The sequence below is a fragment of the Staurois parvus genome, unplaced genomic scaffold (genome assembly GCF_062004578.1).
Source record: "Staurois parvus isolate SC_StPar_1 unplaced genomic scaffold, SC_StPar_1.0 ptg001451l, whole genome shotgun sequence".
In the NCBI taxonomy this organism is placed as follows: domain Eukaryota; kingdom Metazoa; phylum Chordata; class Amphibia; order Anura; family Ranidae; genus Staurois; species Staurois parvus.
The window spans coordinates 1,018,119-1,040,805 of record NW_028319247.1 but is presented as its reverse complement, the minus strand read 5'-3'; the positions used below and the strand labels follow the sequence as shown (position 1 = coordinate 1,040,805).

Genomic DNA, 22,687 nt, shown 5'->3' with positions numbered 1-22,687 from the left:
ACAGCTAAACAGATACTGTATTCCTTCAGAAGAACAAAAGGTAGGAATCTGCAACAAAGGTTATTAAAATCCCTACAATGTACACAGATCACCCAGAGGTGAGGGGTTTTTCCCTCAACAAAAGTGGAGTTACTCTTTAAAGCTTCTTCCAAACCCGTGCAAAAGCTGTGTCTGCCCGCACAGGGAGGCACAGGTGTTATGTGCCTGTGAGGGAACACTTGTATATCCCCGTGCGGGCAGATGCAGCCCTCATACGGGTGTACACTATAGTGAATGAGGCCTCAGGCGTAGTGGAACATGTAGGTTGAGCCTTACCACTGGAAAACATGCTCCTGTTGTTCAATATAAATATGAGCAAATCATTTCATTATATTCCCCAATAACCATACAGGACTTGAATCTCTGATGTGCACCAATTGCTTTTAAACAGATAACAGATCCAAACAGGACAACTCCAATGAGAACATTTAGGCTTTTATTTCCTCCTTGTGTACACAAGTAAAATACGGAATGTATCGTTTTCATATACACAACTATATATAGAATGTACAGATCTGAATGCCTATTCACGGCTCGCTCAGGAATTCCTCTCCTTAACATTATTTACAGAAGTTCTTTAAAGTGTCACTTAAAAAAAGAAAACAAAAAAAAAAACAAACCCTGTCATGTACACAGTCCAGCAGCTTCAGCAGAGCGAACGTCCACATCTCACCGGAGGCGTCCAACACTGCTACATGAACCGCTGAGTGAGACTGTTCTCCCCCCCCTTACTCACTACTACACACATAGAATGGATGTCAGGCTCAAGTCACAAAGATAACATGCCAGGAGAAGGATCCTTGGTTTTGTTAAAAAAAAGTGCCTCGTTCTACAGTCCAATGAGATTCCAAAGAGACGAAAATAACGATCCTTATTCTTTTGTTAAAGCTGAACTCCAGGCAGATATAGAAGACGCACATCAAAGCAGCTCTGAATGTGTGAATTTCCTTGTGGCGCCGTTACATGTAATCCATCTTTGTATTTAGCCCTCAGCCTGGAGTTCAGCTTTAAAGTGGACCTTCACTTAATAAGTGAAGTCCTGTTGGGTTGCACTGTCCCTCAGTTTTTTTTTCTGAGGGGGGAGCGAGTACCGATTTTTCTTGGTACCCACTCCCACTTCATCAATCCTCACTTAGGCGAGCGCTAGTGTTCCTTGCACTGTCCTCTCCCCTCCTGCAGCCTCCTGGGACACATCACAGATCCCAGGAGGCTGCAGGACCATTCAGAAAGTGCTAGGCAAGGTTGCACATGCACAGTGGGGTGTTGGCTGTGGTTCCTCAGGAAGCCACAGCTGACTCTTGTATCCAAGATGGTGGTGCTGGGGACCTGCAGCAGTAAGAAGAACCAATGCTGGACCCAAAACACTGGCAAGTACCTGATTTTTAAAAGTCATCAGCTGTAAATAATCAAACTTAAGTTCCTCTTTAGGTCTTTGTGACTTGAGCCCATGGGTGTCAGAACAACAGATAGGCAGGTAACTTTCCTCTGGCGTTGTCATGGCGGGGGGGGCTTAGCGGATGCCACCTCTTCATTACAGAAACAGAAATAGTCCAGCAGGGGTGTGACACAAAGTCATCACATTTCCCATGCACCAAGAGTGGATAGACCTTGGCCAGATATGGAGCACGTGGGAGGAAATGGAGAGCCTCATCAGGATATACCTTCCAAACCCAAAATGTCTTAGAAGTCCAATTTGTGTGGAAAAATAAAATATTTGTGCAGCGAGTGTGGAGTGACAATATACAAAGTGCAGAGAAATGTATATGCAGCCTCTTTCAGAACACAGTGATCTCTATCTCCCCATCCAGCGTCAACGTCTCCTGGAGCTCACGGCAGATCTTGTCCGTCTTCCTGAAGACCTGCCGCCCTCTTTGACCTGAAACAAGATCTCTAGTTAGAAACTTGTAGAACATCATTCAACGTCCTATGTCTGGAAGAAGAAGTGTTGGTGCAGCACACCGCTCTGGCTGCCTAAAGGGGAAAATGTGATTACTGCTGGTATCCTACAGGGGGCGTAATTCAGAAAAAATGTATATATGGACACTTCTTCTGCTTCTGGTTGAAGAACCTTTTCTACTCCAACAACCAGCTAAAGTACAATTATTTTCTTTATTATGTTTCATGCAAGGACCATGAGCCAGGACACTAAGGCCTTGGTCATACCATCTTCAGCTTATGTAAGTGCAGTGTGGACAGAAGGCTTTAAGCAGATTTATCGTGGTTGAATCACTTTTCAGAGGGCATTTGGAGGCTTTTACAGGTAAATAACAAGCTCCAGGCCATTTATATGCTCTTTTTTCACTGATAGCTAATCTGTCTCTCCAATTTTTTTTCTTTCTTTTGAAGAAACGGTTTGTTAAAACTCTCTAAGAGTTAACGTAAAAACGTCCCGTGTGCATGAGGACTCAATAGACCTCTCCAACGTAGCATCCCCCAGATATGAGATAGATAAATAGATAGATAATGAAGATGATAGATAGATAGATAGATAGATAGATAGATAGATAGATAGATAGATAGATAGATAGATAGATATGGGAGGGATAGATAGATAGAGAGATAAATAGATAGATGATAGATAGATAGATAGATAGATAGATAGATAGATAGATAGATAGATAATAGATAGATAGATAGATAGATAGATAGATAGATAGATATGGGAGGGATAGATAGATAGATAGATAGATAGATAGATAGATATGGGAGGGATAGATAGATAGATAGATAGATAGATAGATAGAGAGATAAATAGATAGATAGATAGATAATAGATAGATAGATAGATAGATAGATAGATAGATAGATAGATAGATAGATAGATATGGGAGGGATAGATAGATAGATAGATAGATAGATAGATAGATAGATAGATAGATATGGGAGGGATAGATAGATAGATAGATAGATAGATAGATAGATAGATAGATAGATAGATAGATATGGGAGGGATAGATAGATAGATAGATAGATAGATAGATAGATAGATAGATAGATAGAATTATATGACTTTACTCTTCAGCATCTCCCAAAGCAGGAAATGGTTTTGGGTGGAGCTGATGCAAACAATTCCAGTATGGGTTTAAGAACATCTTCTCATATCTCTGATGTTTCATTTTGTTGACTTACCAAAGGACACAATGGTCTCCCTGGCGGTGTTCCTGACCTCCTCCACTTCCGACTGACACAAACAGGCAATCTGGTCAATGCTGGCCGTCCCCTGCAAGACAGATAGTCGTCATTTGTCGTCAGTAGTCTATACCAGGCATCCGGTATAACAGGACTGACTGAATGTCTGAAGGACCATTCTACTGCCCCAAACAACCAATGAGATTCTTCAACTGATGTTTCTCAGCCAGGCAGAGTTAAAGAGATAATGTGATTGGCTGACAGGGACGTGAACAGCATTTCCTTTAGATATTTTCTATCAAGTGTCTTTGAATCTGCTTATGATGTACAAAGGACCATAATAAATGACCTTGGCCAACAAACATGGGAAAAATCTCAGATAAGTGCATACATTTGTGACAAGAGCAATCACTTCTGTGATATTTATGTGTATACTGCAGATCAGTCTGAAGTCATTCAATACAAAGGAGAGTGACCTCCAGGATAAAGGCATAAATAGGCTGTGAGGGCGTCTGAGGGTATCTCTACATACTTCTGGGTGTACCTGTGTCTTGTTCCCCTGCCGGGCTCAGTGATTGCTCCCATTGGCCTTTATGCCACTATAGGACACAGTAGCCATGAATGTTCCCGCAAGTCAATCCACCATGTGCAGGAAACAGAGAATCCGGCACTCCCAGAGGTGTTGGATTCTGAAGATTCTTCAGTTAGGGCAGTGGTTCTCAACCTTTCTAATGCCGCGACCCCTTAATACAGTTCCTCATGTTGTGGTGACCCCCAACCATAAAATTATTTTCGTTGCTACTTCATAACTGTAATTTTGCAGTGGGAGGACTAGCGCCCCATCACTGATGTCAGTGGGATGAATAGTGTCCCATCGTTGGTATCAGTGGGAGGAATAGTGCCCCATCATTGGTGTCAGTGGGAGGAATAGTGTCCCATCATTGGTGTCAGTGGGAGGAATAGTGCCCCATCATTGGTGTCAGTGGGAGGAATAGTGCCCCATCATTGGTGTCAGTGGGAGGAATAGTGCTCCATCATTGGCGTCAGTGGGAGGAATAGTGCCCAATCATTGGCGTCAGTGGGAGGAATAGTGCCCAATCATTGGCGTCAGTGGGAGGAATAGTGCCTCATCATTGGCGTCAGTGGGAGGAATAGTGCCCCATCATTGGCGTCAGTGGGAGGAATAGTGTCCCATCATTGCTGTCAGTGGGAGGAATAGTGTCCCATCATTGGTGTCAGTGGGAGGAATAGTGTCCCATCATTGGCGTCAGTGGGAGGAATAGTGTCCCATCATTGGTGTCAGTGGGAGGAATAGTGTCCCATCATTCATGTCAGTGGGAGGAATAGTGTCCCATCATTGGTGTCAGTGGGGGGAATAGTGCCCCATCATTGGTATCAGTGGGGGGAATAGTGCCCCATCATTGGTATCAGTGGGAGGAATAGTGCCCCATCATTGGTGTCAGTGGGAGGAATAGTGCCCCATCATTAGTATCAGTGGGAGGAATAGTGCCCCATCATTGGTGTCAGTGGGAGGAATAGTGCCCCATCATTGGTGTCAGTGGGAGGAATAGTGCCCCATCATTGGTGTCAGTGGGAGGAATAGTGCCCCATCATTGATGTCAGTGGGAGGAATAGTGCCCCATCATTGGTGTCAGTGGGAGGAATAGTGCCCCATCATTAGTATCAGTGGGAGGAATAGTGCCCCATCATTGGTGTCAGTGGAAGGAATAGTGCCCCATCATTGGTGTCAGTGGAAGGAATAGTGCCCCATCATTGGTATCAGTGGGAGGAATAGTGCCCCATCGTTGGTATGAGTGGGAGGAATAGTGCCCCATCATTGGTGTCAGTGGGAGGAATAGTGCCCCATCATTGGTATCAGTGGAAGGAATAGTGCCCCATCATTGGTGTCAGTGGGAGGAATAGTGCCCCATCATTGGTGTCAGTGGAAGGAATAGTGCCCCATCATTGGTATGAGTGGGAGGAATAGTGCCCCATCATTGGTATGAGTGGGAGGAATAGTGCCCCATCATTGGTATGAGTGGGAGGAATAGTGCCCCATCATTGGTATGAGTGGGAGGAATAGTGCCCCATCATTGGTGTCAGTGGGAGGAATAGTGCCCCATCATTGGTATCAGTGGGAGGAATAGTGTCCCATCATTGGTGTCAGTGGGAGGAATAGTGCCCCATCATTGGTATCAGTGGGAGGAATAGTGCCCCATCATTGGTATCAGTGGGAGGAATAGTGCCCCATCATTGGCGTTAGTGGGAGGAATAGTGCCCCATCGTTGGTGTCAGTGGGGGGAGGAATAGTGCCCCATCGTTGGTGTCAGTGGGGGGAGGAATAGTACCCCATCATTGGTGTCAGTGGGGGGAGGAATAGTGCCCCATCGTTGGTGTCAGTGGGGGGAGGAATACTGTCTCATCGTTGGTGTCAGTGGGGGGAGGAATAGTGCCCCATCGTTGGTGTCAGTGAGGGGAGGAATAGTGCCCCATCGTTGGTATTAGTGACACAAATGATGGGGCACTATCCCTCCCACTGACACCAATGATACTTACCTTGCTGACTCCTGCTCCAGCCTGGGCTCGCTCTCTCCCTCTCCCATCTACAGCCTGCATACCTGGCTGCAGCAGCAAAATTTGCACTTACCTGTCAGCTGTCTTCCTTCTCTGGCCTCTCTCTTCACTCGTTCCTGCAGCTCCCTCGATCTTCTTCGATCTCCGCGCGCTGCCGCTCGGCTCCTCCTCTCCAAGCTCCACCTTCTCGCCGGTGATTGGCCGCCTGTGTGCCTCTCCTGAGCTACAATTCCGGTGGCCAATCAGCGGCGAGGAGGCGGTGACAGGGGCAGCATATCATCCCGCCCACACAGCGCCGGAGACAGCAGTGGTGTCTCGGTTGCTAAGACCATCGGAAATATGTGTTTTCCGATGGTCTTAGGCGACCCCTGGGAAATGGTCGTTCGACCCCCAAAGGGGTCGCGACCCCCAGGTTGAGAACCGCTGAGTTAGGGGCTTCTCTTCACTACAGCAGAGATCAATGGCGGAAGTATTATACTAAGTATTTACTTTTTTCCTTTGCAGGGCATTTCGTTCATATCATTACTTTAGCAAAACTCCCAACGTTTTGTGATAGGAACGAGGGACACCTATTAGCAAAAGTATGCAGGCATAGGACACGCCCCCTGCCACGCCCCCTCAAAGGAGAAGTATACAACAACAAAAAAAGATTAGATAAACCCACAAGTGTTTTTTTTTTACCACTACTAGTCCTTTATACTGGCTTTTGAAATTTACCAATGCAGAAATGGGATGAAAACGGGATGAAAGGTTTAGCACTGGGAAAGATAAATAATTGGAAGATAAATAGTGCATTTGAGATATGACTATATAGATCAGACCAAAATGAGGGACAAATGAGGGGGAAAGAGGGACAGAGGGACTTAGTTCCAAATCAAGAACAATCCCTCGAAATCAGAGACAGTCCCTCGAAATCAGGGACAGTCCCTCGAAATCAGGGACAGTCCCTCGAAATCAGGGACAGTCCCTCGAAATCAGGGACAGTCCCTCAAAGTCAGGGACAGTAGGGAGCTATGTTTTAGTTACATAGTCACTTTAAAGTAAGGGCTGGGGACATCCCAATTTCCCTGGGGCCCACCCCTAGATAGATTCTGTGATGCCCTGCAATGTGTACCTCATGACACCTATAGGTTAGCAATGATTCCACCATATATCCGCAGCTCACCCAAGTGTTGCACCATGTGGCGGTAGGGATGGGCACTTACATTGAGATGTTTGAGGGCCAGACAGGCAGATCTCTGCAGTTTGGGATCTTTGTCGGATAAAAGTTCAGTGTAGTACAGCAAGGCCTGGAGGAGGAAAAGAAGAGTCATCACATACAGTCAGGACTTTTTCTCTCACAAAATAGGTGCAGGAACTCCCCTCTTCTGAATCACTTCTTGTCTCTGCCCTCCTACCCACCTCCGAGCACCATCACTTGGTTCCATCCCTTACCCACCTCCCAGTACTTCTCCTTTTAGAGAATACAGAGCCAAGTATCATTTTGTGGTGTTAAAGAATGTGTATGGGAATAACAAGAAAAAGCAGCCAGCAGGAATAGACTCCCCCCCCCAGCACCCATAGATTCATCCAGCAACAATGGACCCCCAAAACAAAATACCACCCCAGCAACAATAGACCCCCATCAGCTACGATAGATCTCTCAACAGCCAGCATCAATACACTCTCCAGCAGCAATAAACCCCTCCCTCAACAGTAGATCCCTTCCAACAACAACTGACCTCCAGCAACAAAAGATCACCTACCAACAACGACAGACCTCACCAGCAACAATACACCTTCACACAAAAATAGACCCCTTTCAGTGACAATAGATCCCCTAGCAGCCAGGAACAATAGATCCTCCAGCACACCCCTTGACCATTACATACATTCAGTGCTGGAGGTGTCAGGACCGCATTCCCGCTGAAAAAAGCCCTGTATACAGTATATATGATATAGCATAAAAACACTTTACAATAACATGGATTTTGCTGTAATAATAAAGACTGAGGTGCCCATCCTGTGATCTCTGTCAGAAGATCATGGGAGTGAGGGGATGACCATTGTATATCTAACCCATGTCCTGCCATCAGTCACCCAACATCCTCTACATAGGTAGAGACTACAGAACCTATAGTGGTCAAAATACTTTGGTCTGCCCAACACATTTTATGACCTCATACAAAGTCATGTTTGGATATGGGGTGCTGTTTGTAATTGGAGCATTTCTTTTTTACATTGATGATAGAGAGGGAAGAGTTGGGGCTTCTGGCAGGTTTTAATGGTCATTTGTGACCTCACTGAGAAGCTTTTTTTTCACTTCCTGTTTATAACAGCATAGCAGTCTCTTGTAACAAGGGAGCCGTCCCTGTTTCATAGCACAGCAGCTCTCCGCTCTTACCTTTTGCTTGAAATGTTTGTTGGAAGACGCCCGGCAGAAGAAGCTGGCGGCGGTTTTGCACAGCTTGAGGTTTTCGTCTATCTGGAAGGTGGCGACCAGCTTGAGGAACTGCGGCAGAGGCTGGAGACGAGCGATCTGCTTCGCCTTCAGTTTTTTAATCTTCTTGAGCCTCCCGGGAAGTTGTAGACCCCCTACCAGTGTGACTGCAGGGTGAGAAACAGAAAGATAAAGGCTTGTAACAAAAAAAGAAAATGTGTCAAATGCCACAAGCCACAGACACCACATCATCCATGCTGCTCTGATGTCAAGAAATTGGACTATGATGACAATTTGGAGGTTTCACTTTTTGAGTCACAAGAACACAAGGTATAAAAATTCTTTAGGAGAACCCTTCCCAACCAGACTTCCCTTCCCAGCAACCTTTATCATGCCAAGGGATCTTGTTTATTATATTAGTTCATCACTCAGGTGCCTTATTTAGCCCTTTGTTACTTACTGTGCAGCCCTCACGGTCTGTTTTGGTACTTACTCAATCCAGTAAAGGAAGGGTATTTTTAGGCCAACTCCCTAGTCTCTGGCCATCTCCTGTACTACCTTTGCAATCTCCAATCATCTCCTGTACCACCTCTGCTGTCCCTAATCACCTCATCTACCACCTCTGCAGTCTCTGACATCCTGCGCCACCTCCCCAGTCTATGACCATCTCCTGTAACACCTCTGCAGTCCCTGACCATCTCCTGTACCACTTCTGCAGTCTTTGACCATCTCCTGTATCTCCTCTACAGTCTCTGACCATCTCCTGTAGTATGCCTGCAATCTTTGACCATCTCCTATAGTATGTCTAGCAATCTCTTTACCACCTCTGCAGTCTCTTACCATCTCCTGTAGAATGTATGCAGTCTCTGAATACCTCCAGTACCAACTCTGCAGCACCTGACAATGTCCTGTACCATCTCTGCAGTCCCTGACCATCTCTTGTACCACCTCTGTAGTCCCTGACCATCTCCTGTGCCACCTCTGCAATCCCTGACCATCTCTTGTACCACCTCTGCAGTCCCTGACCATCTCCTGTGCCACCTCTGCAGTCCCTGACCATCTCTTGTACCACCTCTGTAGTCCCTGACCATCTCCTGTGCCACCTCTGCAGTCCCTGACCATCTCTTGTACCACCTCTGCAGTCCCTGACCATCTCCTGTGCCACCTCTGCAGTCCCTGACCATCTCCTGTGCCACCTCTGCAGTCCCTGACCATCTCCTGTGCCACCTCTGCAGTCCCTGATCACGGTTGCAGTCTCTTACAGCTTACTGTAGCAGTACATTCACTGCATATTATGTGAGGCCCCTTGGCATCTTTTGGTCCACACTTATATCAAGTAAGTTGACCACCAGGAAACAGTTCACCTTCTCATATTTCATGAAAAGGTCAACTTACCCTTTTAACAACTCCATTCTAATCTGCAACCACATTGGACAAGACCCTCCAATCCCTGTAGTGACAACGTCTTCTTTGTGGCTTAATGTTCTCTGACAACACATGACAGGAACTCTTTATAGCCAATATCTGTGTGCAATTTGTAGCGCAAATCCTCTCCCCCTCTCCACAATCTTTTGAATGTAAGGGCCCTTCTAGTAATTGTAGTCAATTCCCTCCTGGTTTCATGAGCTGGAAGCCTACCGCCCTGGCTGCCTTCCACAATATACAATACAGTGATTGTTTACCTTCCCTAGTGAGTGCAGCAAAGTGCTTCTCCAGATCCACTACATGGTATCGCCGCAGGTACCCGTAGAAGAGAAAGATGGAGACAACATTCTCCGAAACCTCCTCTGTTGTCATGATCCCGCCAAAACTGAACATCTGCTCCAGCGTCCTCCGAAAAACTGCAAAGAAAACAGACACGTCACTTACAGTCTCTTCACCTGAAAAACAGGCTACGTTACAAGCAAAGAGGACCTGTCATGTGCACAGAGACTGCCAATGTCCATAAGTACATGTGGGGGACTTGTACTTTCATTACATATGACATCAAGTCATGGGTGGATTCTGGCAAATTATTGCTTGGGGACTCCAGCGGTGAAATCTACTTGCTGCATTTCCATGTTCTGCCAGAGTCTTCCTCCTCCCGCTGTAATGTTCCTAACATAAATACAATGCGAAATTCCATAAGAAGTTTGAATTCTCTTTAATAACAGATGTCACTAATAGATTCCTTTACAGATTCTAGGTTTGTCAGGTGATTGGTGTCACCAGCTAGAAATGGATGGTTTGGGTTGATTGTAATGGGTTAACGTGATACAGATCAGTAGTCTGCGCTGAATCTGGTACATGGAAGATTTGTTTGCAGCCTGGAAAATGTCAGCACACACGGCTCGGAGTGGAGCCTGCTGGGATCAGAGACTGCGGAGCTGCATAATGGCTTTACCATAGACGGGGCACCTGAGAAATCCGATAGCACAAACACAGGGGGAAGAGATGTAAGTGGATAATGATTCCGACAGATCGCTGCCTCCTTCCCGAGCGTGGGCACCGCTCCCATTTCAGTCCAGCCAGCTCTATAACAGCCCATTTCAGAATCTGAGCCTGCCTAACACAGGAAGAGCGGTACACGTAACGTGATCTGCCGGGAGAAGAGCGGACGCTACGAACCACATTTCCGCCTCCTCAGCGCCTGCAGACTCCATTATTTCCAAGCCTCCGATATACGGAAATACTTCACTTCCTATGACACGGCCTCCGCATGCTCCGTGCTGGATGCAGGTTTGAGACATCTGCACAAATTCTATTTGAAGGCTCTGTAATTGCTCTGTTGTTACTATCAATGGAATCTGACAGAGTATGTCGGGGATTTTTATGAGGTTTTATGGACCTCCAACTGACAGGCCGCTTTTATCTGTTTAGTCATTTTTGTGATTGGAAAGGCTTAAATGCCAGCATGAGGTCACCTGGAATGTGAATACAAATGAAAAAACAAAAAGAGGGCGCACCGGCCTAGTGCATTATTGTAAAAATATTTAATGAAATTATAAAAAAGTAGGTATCATACTCACAATGGACATATAAAACATAGGCATATCAAAATGATCAAAGGTGTTCAATCCATATAGCATCTGAGTCCACAACGATGGAACCCTGGGTGACCAACTGGTTGACGCGTTTCGAGGACTCAGCCTCTTCCTCAGAGACTTGGTTGGCTCTGAGGAAGAGGCTGAGTCCTCAAAACGCGTCAGCGCATTTCTTCAGATTCAGTAATGTCGGCCAGCACCTCACCTGCCTCCAGCTGTCCCGGGAACTTCCCTTTGATTTTCGTCACAAACATTTTCTTAAGTCGGTTAAGGAAGGCTTCCGCCGAGCAGAACCAGATGCAATCTGGCTGCGTACAGCTCTCCCACAGCTTCAGGAAATGTCGGATCTTTTTGGTCTTGGGGAAGACTGCAAAGAGACAGCAAAGAAACCAAAAACTCACTCATGTAATCTTTTAAACATGCCCAGGACTAATACACAAAGCCATCATTTCAGCACAGAATTGTAAGAAAGGACTGCAAATCATAGACCAGGGTTATAGACGTTGGCCAGATAGGCAGATATCTTGCTCCCAGTTAAATCCCCCCCTTCTACGATATGCAGAAAGAGAGAGGGGGAGATGTCCTTTAATTTTGTCCTAAGGTGACAATGCTGCTCCTCCACAGGTTCTGTGAATGAGGATCACCAGGTGAAAATAAAGAAATAAAAGAAAACTAATGCAGACACTATGGTAAGATGCAACAGATTACAGTTTTGTTTTTGGGTAGAAAAGGTGAGGTGATAAGGAAGGGAAGGTCATACATACTGTCTTCTATAGACACCTTCTCCTCCGACTTCTGGAAATAGATGATAGACAAATCCTGCAGGACTTCTCTCTGCCAGCACAGCTCCTCCACAAGATGGTTCTGTATAAGCCGCGCAGTGTTTCGGGACGTCAGCTTCTGCAATAAACCACAAGGGATATAGTGTGGGAGGGTTAGAACCCCTGTTGTGTTTTAGATGCATTCTCCTTATTTGTCCTGTCCAGGGCTTTTTTTCTCAGAGGAAAGGTGGTGGAACTCCCCCACCCAAACCTGGCCACGCCCCCATCAAACCCTAGGACCACCCCTTTAGAGAACAGGAATGCAAGTAAAATTTGGGAGGGGCTATAAAAGTAAATGTATGGAATTAACACCGCCCCCCCCCCCACATTAGTAAGAATAGCGAGTAACACTGCCCCCCCCCACATTAGCAAGAAAAGCGAGAAAAATTGTATCGCCGCTCCTTACCTGATGCTGACGATCCGCGCTATGGTAGGATCGACGAGCAGAGGGCGTGATGACGTCAGCGCGCACCGCCGGGTGTACTAAGATACACCTTTCCTATGGGGGTGGCCGCGCGCCCCCGATGTTTACACGCTGGCGGTAGAGGGGGGGGGGTGAAGCGTGCATGTCCCCGCTCACCGGCTGTGAGCAGCGGCAGTGACAGGTGCCGGGCACGCGCAAGCATGACATAAACAAGCCGCGTCCGGCACCTGTCACTTTCGCTGCTCTGCATAGCTTGTCAGCTCTGCAGAGGCAGTCGGTGAGCGGGGACAAGAAGAAAAAGGTGGCGGAACGCAGTACCGCCGCGTTCCGGCAGAAAGAAAGCCCTGGTCCTGTCACACATGTTACACTTGTCACCTCAACAGGAATAAACGGAAAATCTCTCAATGGGGTCCAGTGAAAACTGTCCAAGACTAGATATCCAGTGACTTTGGGAATGTGAGAAGGATGAGATCACCACAGATCCAGTTTAAGCCAGTAAATCCTAACTTAAATAAAGAGGGGGTGATAGAGAGAGAGGAAGGTGGGTGAGAGAGGGGGTGAGAAAGAGGGGGGCGAGAGAGAGAGAGGGGGGGGTGAGAGAGAGGGGGTGAGAGAGAGGGAGGTGAGAGAGAGAGGAGGGATGGGAGAGAAGGGGGTGAGAGAGAAAAGGGGGTGAGAGAGAGGGGGGTGAGAGGGGGAAAAGAGGGGGAGAGGGGTGTGAGAAAGTGAGAGGCTGTGAGAAAGAGAGAGGGATATGGGGGGGGGTGAGAGAGAGGAGGATGAGGGGGGGGGGTGAGGGGGAGGGGCTGAGAGAGAAAAGGGCATGAGGAGGGATGTTAGAAGGGGGAGAGAGAGAAGGGGTTAAAGGGGGGTGAGAGAGAGAGGGGGGCGGTGAGAGAGAGGGGTGAAAGAGAGAGGAGTGAAAACGTGAGGGGGTGAGAAAGTGAGAGGGGGGTGAGAGAAAGAGAGGGAATGTAAGAGTGAGAGGGGGAATGTAAGAGAGAGAGGAGAGTTAGAGGGGGGGGGTGAGAGAGAGGGGGTCAGAAAGCATAAAGGGCGTGAGAGAGGGGGGTGAGAGAGTGAGAGGAGGTGAGAGAGAGGGGGGATGTGAGGGGGATAGAGAGAGAGAGAGGGTGTGAGAAAGAGAGGGGGGTGAGAGAGAGGGGCTGAGAAAGAGAGAGGTGGGAGAGAGAGATGGGGCTGAGAAAGAGAGAGGGGGTGAAAAAGTTAGAGGGGGTAAAAGAGAGAGGGTGTGAGAAAGAGAGGGGGTGACAAAATTAGAGGGGGTGAAAGAGAAGGGGGTTCTCCATAGGGGTGAGAAAAAGAGGAGGGGTGAGAGAGGAGGATTGGAGAGAGGACTATTCTCCAATGGGGAAAAAAACCCCATAGGGACTGTCCCCATAGGTCAGTTTAAAGAACAAATGTGAGAAGTCATTGAGCTACTAATGTTTCCCCGCAAACACAGGACCCGTGCTAAAATCAGAAATTCCACTCGAAAAGTTATAAATGAGGATCTCTATAATGCAGAGTAGGCAGAACCAAGTAAGCACCTCACAGGGTCCCTAGGGAGCATACCCAGAGGCGTATTTACTGCAAGGCAAACAAGGCGTTTGCCTAGGGCAGCAATTTTCAAGGAGGGGAGGGGTCGGTACCGCCTAGGGAACCTAGTGAAACTCCGCCATGGAACCCAAAGAGGCTGCGCACTGCTGGAGGGTGTAGGCTTCCCGCACAAGGAAGGAAGACACTGGCTTGGCTCTGGAGAGGTTAGTACTTCACTATCTTGCTCTCTCTTTGCAGGAATTGGGGGGAGGAGAGGGGTTTTGTTTGGAGGAGAGTGGCAGCGGTGACTAGAGGGGGGAAATGTAGACATGTGCGTTTCGTTCCGAAATTTTCCGTTATTCAGAGATTTGGATATATCCAAATTACAATAGTAACAAATTCAAACGAATCTGAAATAACAAAACAAAATTCGTCTGAACTTCGAACTCAAAAACCAATTTAAATTTGAAAACAAGAATAAAATAAAATAGAAGAGAAAATAAAGAAATAGAAAAGAACAGAATAGAAAAGAATAGAGGGAAAAAAAGAACAGAATAGAAAAGAATAGAGGGAAAAAAAGAACAGAATAGAAAAGAATAGAGGGAAAAAAAGAACAGAATAGAAAAGGATAGAGGGAAAAAAAGAACAGAATAGAAAAGAATAGAGGGAAAAAAAGAACAGAATAGAAAAGAATAGAGGGAAAAAAGAACAGAAAAGAATAGAGGGAAAAAAGAACAGAATAGAAAATAACAGAAGAGAACAGAATACAGTAGAAAATAAAAGAGTAAAACAAAACAAAATAGAATAGAAAATAAAGCTCGAAGAAGTGCATCGGATTCTGATTGCATGTAGGCTGGGCTAGCACTTTCACCCTAAGCGGTCAATAGATGGACTGCTAATCACCTGGATCACCTTTGCTTGTGTTTATTTTCCTTCAAATGTAACATATAACATTTTTTTTATATGATCTGCCAACAGCTCCGCCCTCTATAAAACATAACATTTAAACAACCTTCCACCTGTAACATCCAAGACTGGGCAGAGGTCACCTACCTTCAGCAGTGCTTTACAGATCTCCAGGTGGATGGACAGGAGGTTGTCCAGGTCCTCATATCCCGTGCTCTGTCCAGCGCGTTCCACTTCAGTGCTACAAGGGAAGGACCGAACAGTGGACTCGTTGATGGTCCCGTTGCTGGAACACACATGCAAAGGCACACAATAGTCAGCAGAGGTAATCTGCACAAGCCACACACACAGGCAGACACTGAAGCAGAACTGTGGAGCCTTCATATTCCTATAGTGACAATGCTCAGATATGCTGCAATATCACCTACGTAGTTCATCTAAAGCTGTGGTCTTCAAACTGCGACCCATTGTTTGCTTTTATCCATCTCTTGGGGCATTATTCCCTCTGCTGGCAGCAACAGTGGGGCATAGTTTTTGCCACTGACACCAACAACGGGGCATTATTCCTCCCTCTGACACCAATGATGGGTCACTATTCCTCCCACTAACACTAAAGATGGGACACTATTCCTCCAACTGACACCAATTATGTGGCACTCTTCCTCTCACCGACACCAATGATGAGGCACTATTCCTCCCCCTAACACTAAAGATGGGGCAGTATTCCTCCCACTGACACCAATGATGGGGCACTATTTCTCCCACTGATACCAATGTTGGGGCACAATTCCTTCCTCTGACACCAAAGATGGGGCACAATTCCTTCCACTGACACCAAAGATGGGGCACTATTCCTCCCACTGATGGAGCACTATTCCTTCCACTGACACCAATGATGGGGCACTGTTTCTCCCATTGATACCAATGATGGAACACTATTCCTCGCACTGATACCAATGATGGGGCACTATTCCTCACACTGATACCAATGATGGAGCACTATTCCTCGCACTGATACCAATGATGGGGCACTATTCCTCACACTGATACCAATGATGGGGCACTATTCCTCACACTGATACCAATGATGGAGCACTATTCCACCCACTGACACCAATGATGGGGCACTATTCCTCCCACTGACACCAATGATGGGGCACTGTTTCTCCCATTGATACCAATGATGGGACACTATTCCTCCCACTAATACCAATGATGGGGCACTATTCCTCCCACTGATACCAATGATGGGGCACTATTCCTCCCACTGATACCAATGATGGGACACTATTCCTCCCACTGATACCAATGATGGGGCACTATTCCTCCCAGTGATGCCAATGATGGGGCACCATTTCTCCCACTGATGCCAATGATGGGGCACTATAACTCCCACTGATACCAATGATGGGACACTATTCCTCCTACTGATACCAATGATGGGGCACCATTCCTCCCACTGATACCAATGATGGGGCACTATTCCTCCCAGTGATGCCAATGATGGGGCACCATTTCTCCCACTGATGCCAATGATGGGACACTATTCCTCGCACTGATACCAATGATGGAACACTATTCCTCCCACTGATACCAATGATGGGGCACCATTCCTCCCACTGATGCCAATGATGGGGCACCATTCCTCCCACTGACACCAATGATGGGGCACTATTCCTCCTACTGACAATGATGTGACACTATTCCTCCCACTGATACCAATGATGGGGCACTATTCCTCCCACTGACACCAATGACAGGGCACTATTCCTCCCACTGATACCAATGATGGGGCACTATTCCTCCCACTGATACCAATGATGGGACACTATTCCTCCCACTGATACCAATGATGGGACACTATTCCTCCCACTGATACCAATGATGGGACACAATTCCTCCCACTGATACCAATGATGGGGCACCATTCCTCACACTGACACCAATGATGGGGCACTATTCCTCCTACTGACAACAATGATGTGACACTATTCCTCCCAGTGATACACTGATACCAATGATGGGGCACTATTTCTCCTACTGACACCAACGATGGGGCACTATTTCTCCTACTGACACCAACGATGGGGCACTATTGCTCCTACTGACACCAACGATAGGGCACTATTCCTCCCACTGACACCAACAATTGGACAGTACTCTTCCCAAAGAGGAGACACTATTTATTCCCATTGACAGCAGGATATTTTCTACTCCCCCTGGCCACATTCCAGCCCCCCTAAAATTTGAAGGACAATAAAGTTTGGACCGCAAACTAAAGCATGTTATCAACATTTGAAAACAGGAATTTAGAATATTTTGGAAGGTTGTGTAAATCTTGTGGGAGAAGATTTATAAACAGACCCCATAGCCTGGGAGGGTGTTGGTTTCTGGATTCTTCAGTCAGTGGCCATTGGTAAGTCGCACAGAAGCCCTATGGTGTTGTATGATACTATGGGAATGTTTACATGGCTATCAGTCATCTGATCTATATTATTTAATCCTTCAGAGAAGACTTGGTTTGGGTTCCCAACTCCACACACAGGAAATGCTACACATATTTGGAGCCTCTACACAGACACAATGTGTATTTTACCTCTTGCTGTGAGTTCGGATGCTGCCAAATACCGACATGTCGTCTGCGCTGAAATCCGTATTGAGGAAGTCAAAACTTTCTAGCACCGTCTCCACCGCCAAACTGTCCATGGAGCTACGCGACTGGTGCACGGTGCGACTCATCTGCAGGAAAGTAGGAATACGAATGTAAAATCTTAGAAAATTAAGGCGGACAGAGCGGACACCAATCCGCATTCAACTGCGCTAAGGCTGGCCACACACAGCAAGATTTCTAGAAGACAAATGGAAGATGGTGGACAAAATGTTTCTGTAAATTGTTGCAAAGTTATTTCTGTCCATTACCGCTTTGAGATTATTCCTCATCGGGAAGAAACTAGTTCAGTCAAGTTATGGAAGATTGAATCTTTACATCGGATTGAATGCAATAACCAAAAAGCAATATGTGTATGGCCAGCCTTAGGGTGCTCACTGATGGGCCGGTAGCTCAATGGTAGACCTCTGCCAAACTCACTGGGATCGGCAGTGGTGCATGTGCAGGCGATGCTTGGATTGGCCAATGGTGTCTGACCAACTTTACCTGGCCAATGGTGTCTGACCAACTTTACCTGGCCAATGGTGCCTGACCAACTTTACCTGCCCAATGGTGTCTGACCAACGTTACCTGGCCAATGGCGTCTGACCAACGTTACCTGGCCAATGGCGTCTGACCAACGTTACCTGGCCAATGGTGTCTGATCAACCTTACCTGGCAAATGGTGTTTGACCAACGTTACCTGGCCAAAGGTGTCTGACCAACATTACCTGGCCAATAGTGTCTGGCCAACTTTACCTGGCCAATGGTGTCTGACTAACATAACCTGGCCAATGGTACAGTTGTGACCAAAATTATTCAACCCCCACTGAAATTGAGTGTTTTGGCCAGTTTGACATTGCTTTTGATCATTCAGTCATCTTGCTTACATTTACATTAAAGAGGCACTTGTAGGTCAGACAAATATAACATAACAGTTATAATGAAATAACCACAAATGTCTTTTCTGTGCTCACAGCATTATCAGTTTTATTCAACCCCCAAGTGACATTCAATCTTAGTACTTAGTACAGCATCCTTTTACAGTTATAACAGCTTTTAAACGTGAAGCATAGCTTGACACAAGTGTCTTGCAGCGATCTACGGGTATCTTCGCCCATTCTTCATGGGCAAAGGCCTCCAGTTCAGTCACATTCTTAGGCTTGCGCACTGCAACTGCTTTCTTTAAGTCCCACCAGAGGTTCTCAATCGGATTTAAGTCTGGTGACTGCGATGGCCACTCCAAAATGTTCCAGCCTTTCCTCTGCAACCATGCTCTAGTGGACTTGGAGGTATGCTTGGGATCATTGTCCTGTTGAAAGGTCCAACGTCTCCCAAGCCTCAGGTGTGTGACGGACTGCATCACGTTTCCATCCAATATCTCCTGGTACTGAAGAGAATTCATGGTACCTTGCACACGCTGAAGCTTCCCTGTACCTGCAGAAGCAAAACAGCCCCAAAGCATGATTGACCCTCCACCATGCTTCACAGTAGGCAAGGTGTTCTTTTCATCATAGGCCTTGTTCTTCCTCCTCCAAACATAGCGTTGATCCATGGGCCCAAACAGTTCTAATTTTGTTTCATCAGTCCACAGAACACTATCCCACAACTTTTGTGGTTTGTCCACATGGCTTTTGGCATACTGCAGTCGACTCTTCTTATTCTTTGGAGACAGCAAGGGGGTACGCCTGGGAGTTCTGGCACGGAGGCCTTCATTACGCAGTGTGCGTCTTATTGTCTGGGCTGAAACTTCTGTACCCACATCTGACAAATCTTTTCTCAGTTCCTCAGCAGTCACACGGGGACTTCTCTCCACTCTACGCTTCAGGTAGCGCACAGCAGTCGAAGTCAGCATCTTCTTTCTGCCACGACCAGGTAGCGTTTCAACAGTGCCCTTTGCCTTGAATTTGCGAATGATGCTTCCTAAGGTGTCTCTTGGTATGTTTAACATCTTTGCAATCTTCTTATAGCCATTGCCCTTCCTGTGAAGAGAAATCACCTCTTCTCTTGTCTTCCTGGACCATTCTCTTGCCTTCACCATGTTTGTAACCACACCAGTAAATGTCTAGAAGGAGCTGAGTATCACAGTCATTTTAAAGCTGCCTAATTGGTGCTTATTATGCTTGATTGCTGCTCGGTGACATCCACAGGTGTTTTCAATACCTGATGGAAAGCACCTGTATGAACCTCTGTTCTTCAGAGTGGTAGTCTTTAAGGGGTTGAATAATTGTGGCAATGAAGAAACCACATAAGAACCATTTACTACTGTATTACATAAACAATTGATGTAATTTTAGTTGCATTTGGGTAGTTACAACGTCCTTGTAGGATTTGATTCTGAATACAATTCCAAATGTACACTATAGTCCCTAAACCCCTTTACAGCATTGGGGGTTGAATAATTTTGGTCACAACTGTACCTGACCAACTTTACCTGGTCAATGATGTCTGACCAACATTACCTAGCCAATGGTGTCTGACCAATGGTTTTTGACCAACGTTACCTGGCCAATAGTGTCTGGCCAACTTTACCTGGCTAAGGGTTTCTGACCAACGTTACCTGGCCAAGGGTTTCTGACCAACGTTACCTGGCCATTGGTGTCTGACCAACGTTACCTGGCCATTGGTGTCTGACCAACTTTACCTGGCCAATGGTGTCTTGTCAACTTTGCCTGGCCAATAGTGTCTGGCCAACTTTACCTGGCCAATGGTGTCTTACCAACGTTACCTGGCAAAGTCTGGTTGCTATCAGCTACTCCTTTAAAGAAAAGCTCCTGTTTTAGATCAGTTTTTGGGTGGACTCCCATAAGCGAAGTCACTCTCCAGCTTCCTATTTCCTTGCTATTGCCATTATGAAACCAAACCAAGGAGTCCCACTCCTCCTGCTTCATTAACCATTAAGAAGAATACGTTCAGAATCCAGTAGTGTAATTCCTCTTGTCATGGCAATGACAGGCATGCAGAACCCCAAGACAGGGATAAGAAATAAAAGGGTTAAGCAGCCAACCAATCTCCAACTACATCTAAAGCACAAGCTGCATGCTGAGCTGGATGAAATAAAAAAGACAATTTTATGACTTGAGAATATGACAGATCCCAGCAGGAAGACTGCGCCATCACCGAGGCCTTATCACAGATTCAGTCATCATCCCCCTCAGATGGCAGTGTGGGCGTTTGGTTTGTTGTTAATGAAAAGTAAACATGCGTAGTGCATGAGGGAATTCAACCTAACACAAACAATCCCATTACATATTGCTTTAAACATAAACACTGGTGGAAGCCTCCATCACGCAATGCTGAAATCGGAAGTCACTAGCCATGATTCTTCAAGCAGTACTTAAAGCAGAACTATAGGCAAATTTTTTTTTTTTCATTTTGGATAGAGCATTTTCACCATCTGCGGGCCATTGGGGAGATTTCCTTTCACTTCCTGTCCCATAGCCGAACAGGAAGTGAAAAAAAATCCCTGCAAATTAAGGGAATTCCTTGGGGACCCCCAGGTCATCACAAGTAGTATCTTCACTGGAAGATTTCCTCTCTATTACTTTTCTGGGGACAACCCAATATTTGGGAATTTTTTTTTCCACTTTCAATGAGAATGGTAAACAGGACAAATAAAGAGAATGAATCTCCCTAAAGGTGGCACAGACTGCAATAAACACTGACTGGGGTTCTAATCCCTCTCCACTCTATCCAAAACTAAAAAGAAGTTTTGCCTTTGGTTATATTTTAAGGAACCTTAAAGTGTGTTTAAGGCATGCTAAAGTGGCTTCTCAGTCAATATAATATGTTATTCAGGTGTGGCTTTAGTGTTGTTTAGTGTCATTGCAGCTTGATAATTTAAGGTCATTATATTTCCTTTCCCCCAAGGCTGGTTGTCTTGAGTGCCCCTCTCCACAGCCCTAAATATTTAGCTACTTTTCAAATCACACTACCAAAATCATATATTCTAGGCAACCTTTCAAGACTGGCATGGAGAACATGAAAAGGACGGTTTGTCCATCTAGAACCAACAACTATAAGAGTACAACAGTCACCCTACTACCAGTCATCTGTAAGAGCCCGGAGTGGGAGTGGGAGCAATGCTTGAGCACTGAATTAGCATATAACAAGAACACTGTGATTGAATTATAATCAAATCCTGAATCAACAACAATATTATTATTTCAGAGGCAGCCATAGTCACCCTCCGTTTTTTAAAGGCGGACTATAGGCACCCCTGAGTCACCCTTACCCTGACTCTCTCACTGAAGCTCAGAACTGACTGCTCCATGTCCTTCAACTTTTGCCTTGTGACATCTTCTGATCTGATCAGGTCAAGGACCTCCTCCAACCGACTTGCTAAAGAATCCCTCTTGTCACTTTCTGCACCTCCTGACGTCTGCTCCTCGTCCTCCGGATTCTCTTCTAGAAGGATTATGTTGGTTAGGCTCTCTCCTATGGACTCTGCTGTGGTGTCTTTGTCAAACTCCAGCCGTGTGGGCTTCATGGTCTGGTGTGTATAGTGGTTGGGTGTCTCTTTTAAAATGTCCAGAGTCTCGTGGCTCTGCGGTTGATTGCCTCTGTCGGGGTGTGATGTGTTTCTCAGTTCTGGGGTGGAAGAATAAGGCAGGGTGTCCCCACATGAGGACGGTGGACTGGGATGTGAGGTGGGCTCGTCCTCGTTCTCCTCCAGGTTCCTTAGACTCTCTACGCTGTTCAGTTCTGTAGTGGTCTCCACACTTCTGTGGCTCCTGAGAAGGCCACTGCTGGCCAGGTAGCTCAGTATATACGGGGTCTGGATATCCTTATCCAGGGATGGGTATGTGCTGTCCAGGTCACTTTGCTGGAGGAAAGACAAAACCCAATGAGCATAACATTTAATAAACACCTAAAAACATTATGTACATTACATTGTCTTCCATTTAACATGTACTATCGTGTAAGACCAGTTTTTAGGAACGTATTGATGAAAAATCAATATTACATTTCCATCTTTTTTTCATAGAAAATATCAATTCTGATAGTCTTTCCTAATTCTGTACCCATTAGGGAGATTTTCCCTCACTTTCTGTTTTCACCGAGCCAGACAGTAGGCTGAGTATGAACAGAGAGTACCTACCCAGGACCTCCTCCACTGACGTGTCTCACCCACAAGGCTGGGCCTAATCTCTCTACAATTAAAGT

The 22,687-nt window shown here is 46.2% G+C and overlaps 1 protein-coding gene across 1 annotated transcript in view; it reads right to left on the bottom strand.

Annotated features, from left to right (window-relative positions):
- Positions 1-458: 458 nt before the first annotated feature.
- The window catches only part of RIPOR3 (RIPOR family member 3), a 138,672-nt gene continuing 116,443 nt past the window's right edge, over positions 459-22,687 (bottom strand). The window contains exons 13-22 of the mRNA XM_089662271.1: positions 21,756-22,346; positions 17,471-17,613; positions 15,022-15,160; positions 11,949-12,084; positions 11,390-11,551; positions 9,844-10,002; positions 8,126-8,328; positions 6,948-7,031; positions 3,169-3,259; positions 459-1,915 (exon numbers count right to left, since the gene is read on the bottom strand). Of these exons, the coding sequence (XP_089518397.1) occupies positions 1,815-1,915; positions 3,169-3,259; positions 6,948-7,031; positions 8,126-8,328; positions 9,844-10,002; positions 11,390-11,551; positions 11,949-12,084; positions 15,022-15,160; positions 17,471-17,613; positions 21,756-22,346 (1,809 nt within the window). The 3' untranslated portion in view covers positions 459-1,814. The remainder of the gene's footprint in view (positions 1,916-3,168; positions 3,260-6,947; positions 7,032-8,125; positions 8,329-9,843; positions 10,003-11,389; positions 11,552-11,948; positions 12,085-15,021; positions 15,161-17,470; positions 17,614-21,755; positions 22,347-22,687) is intronic.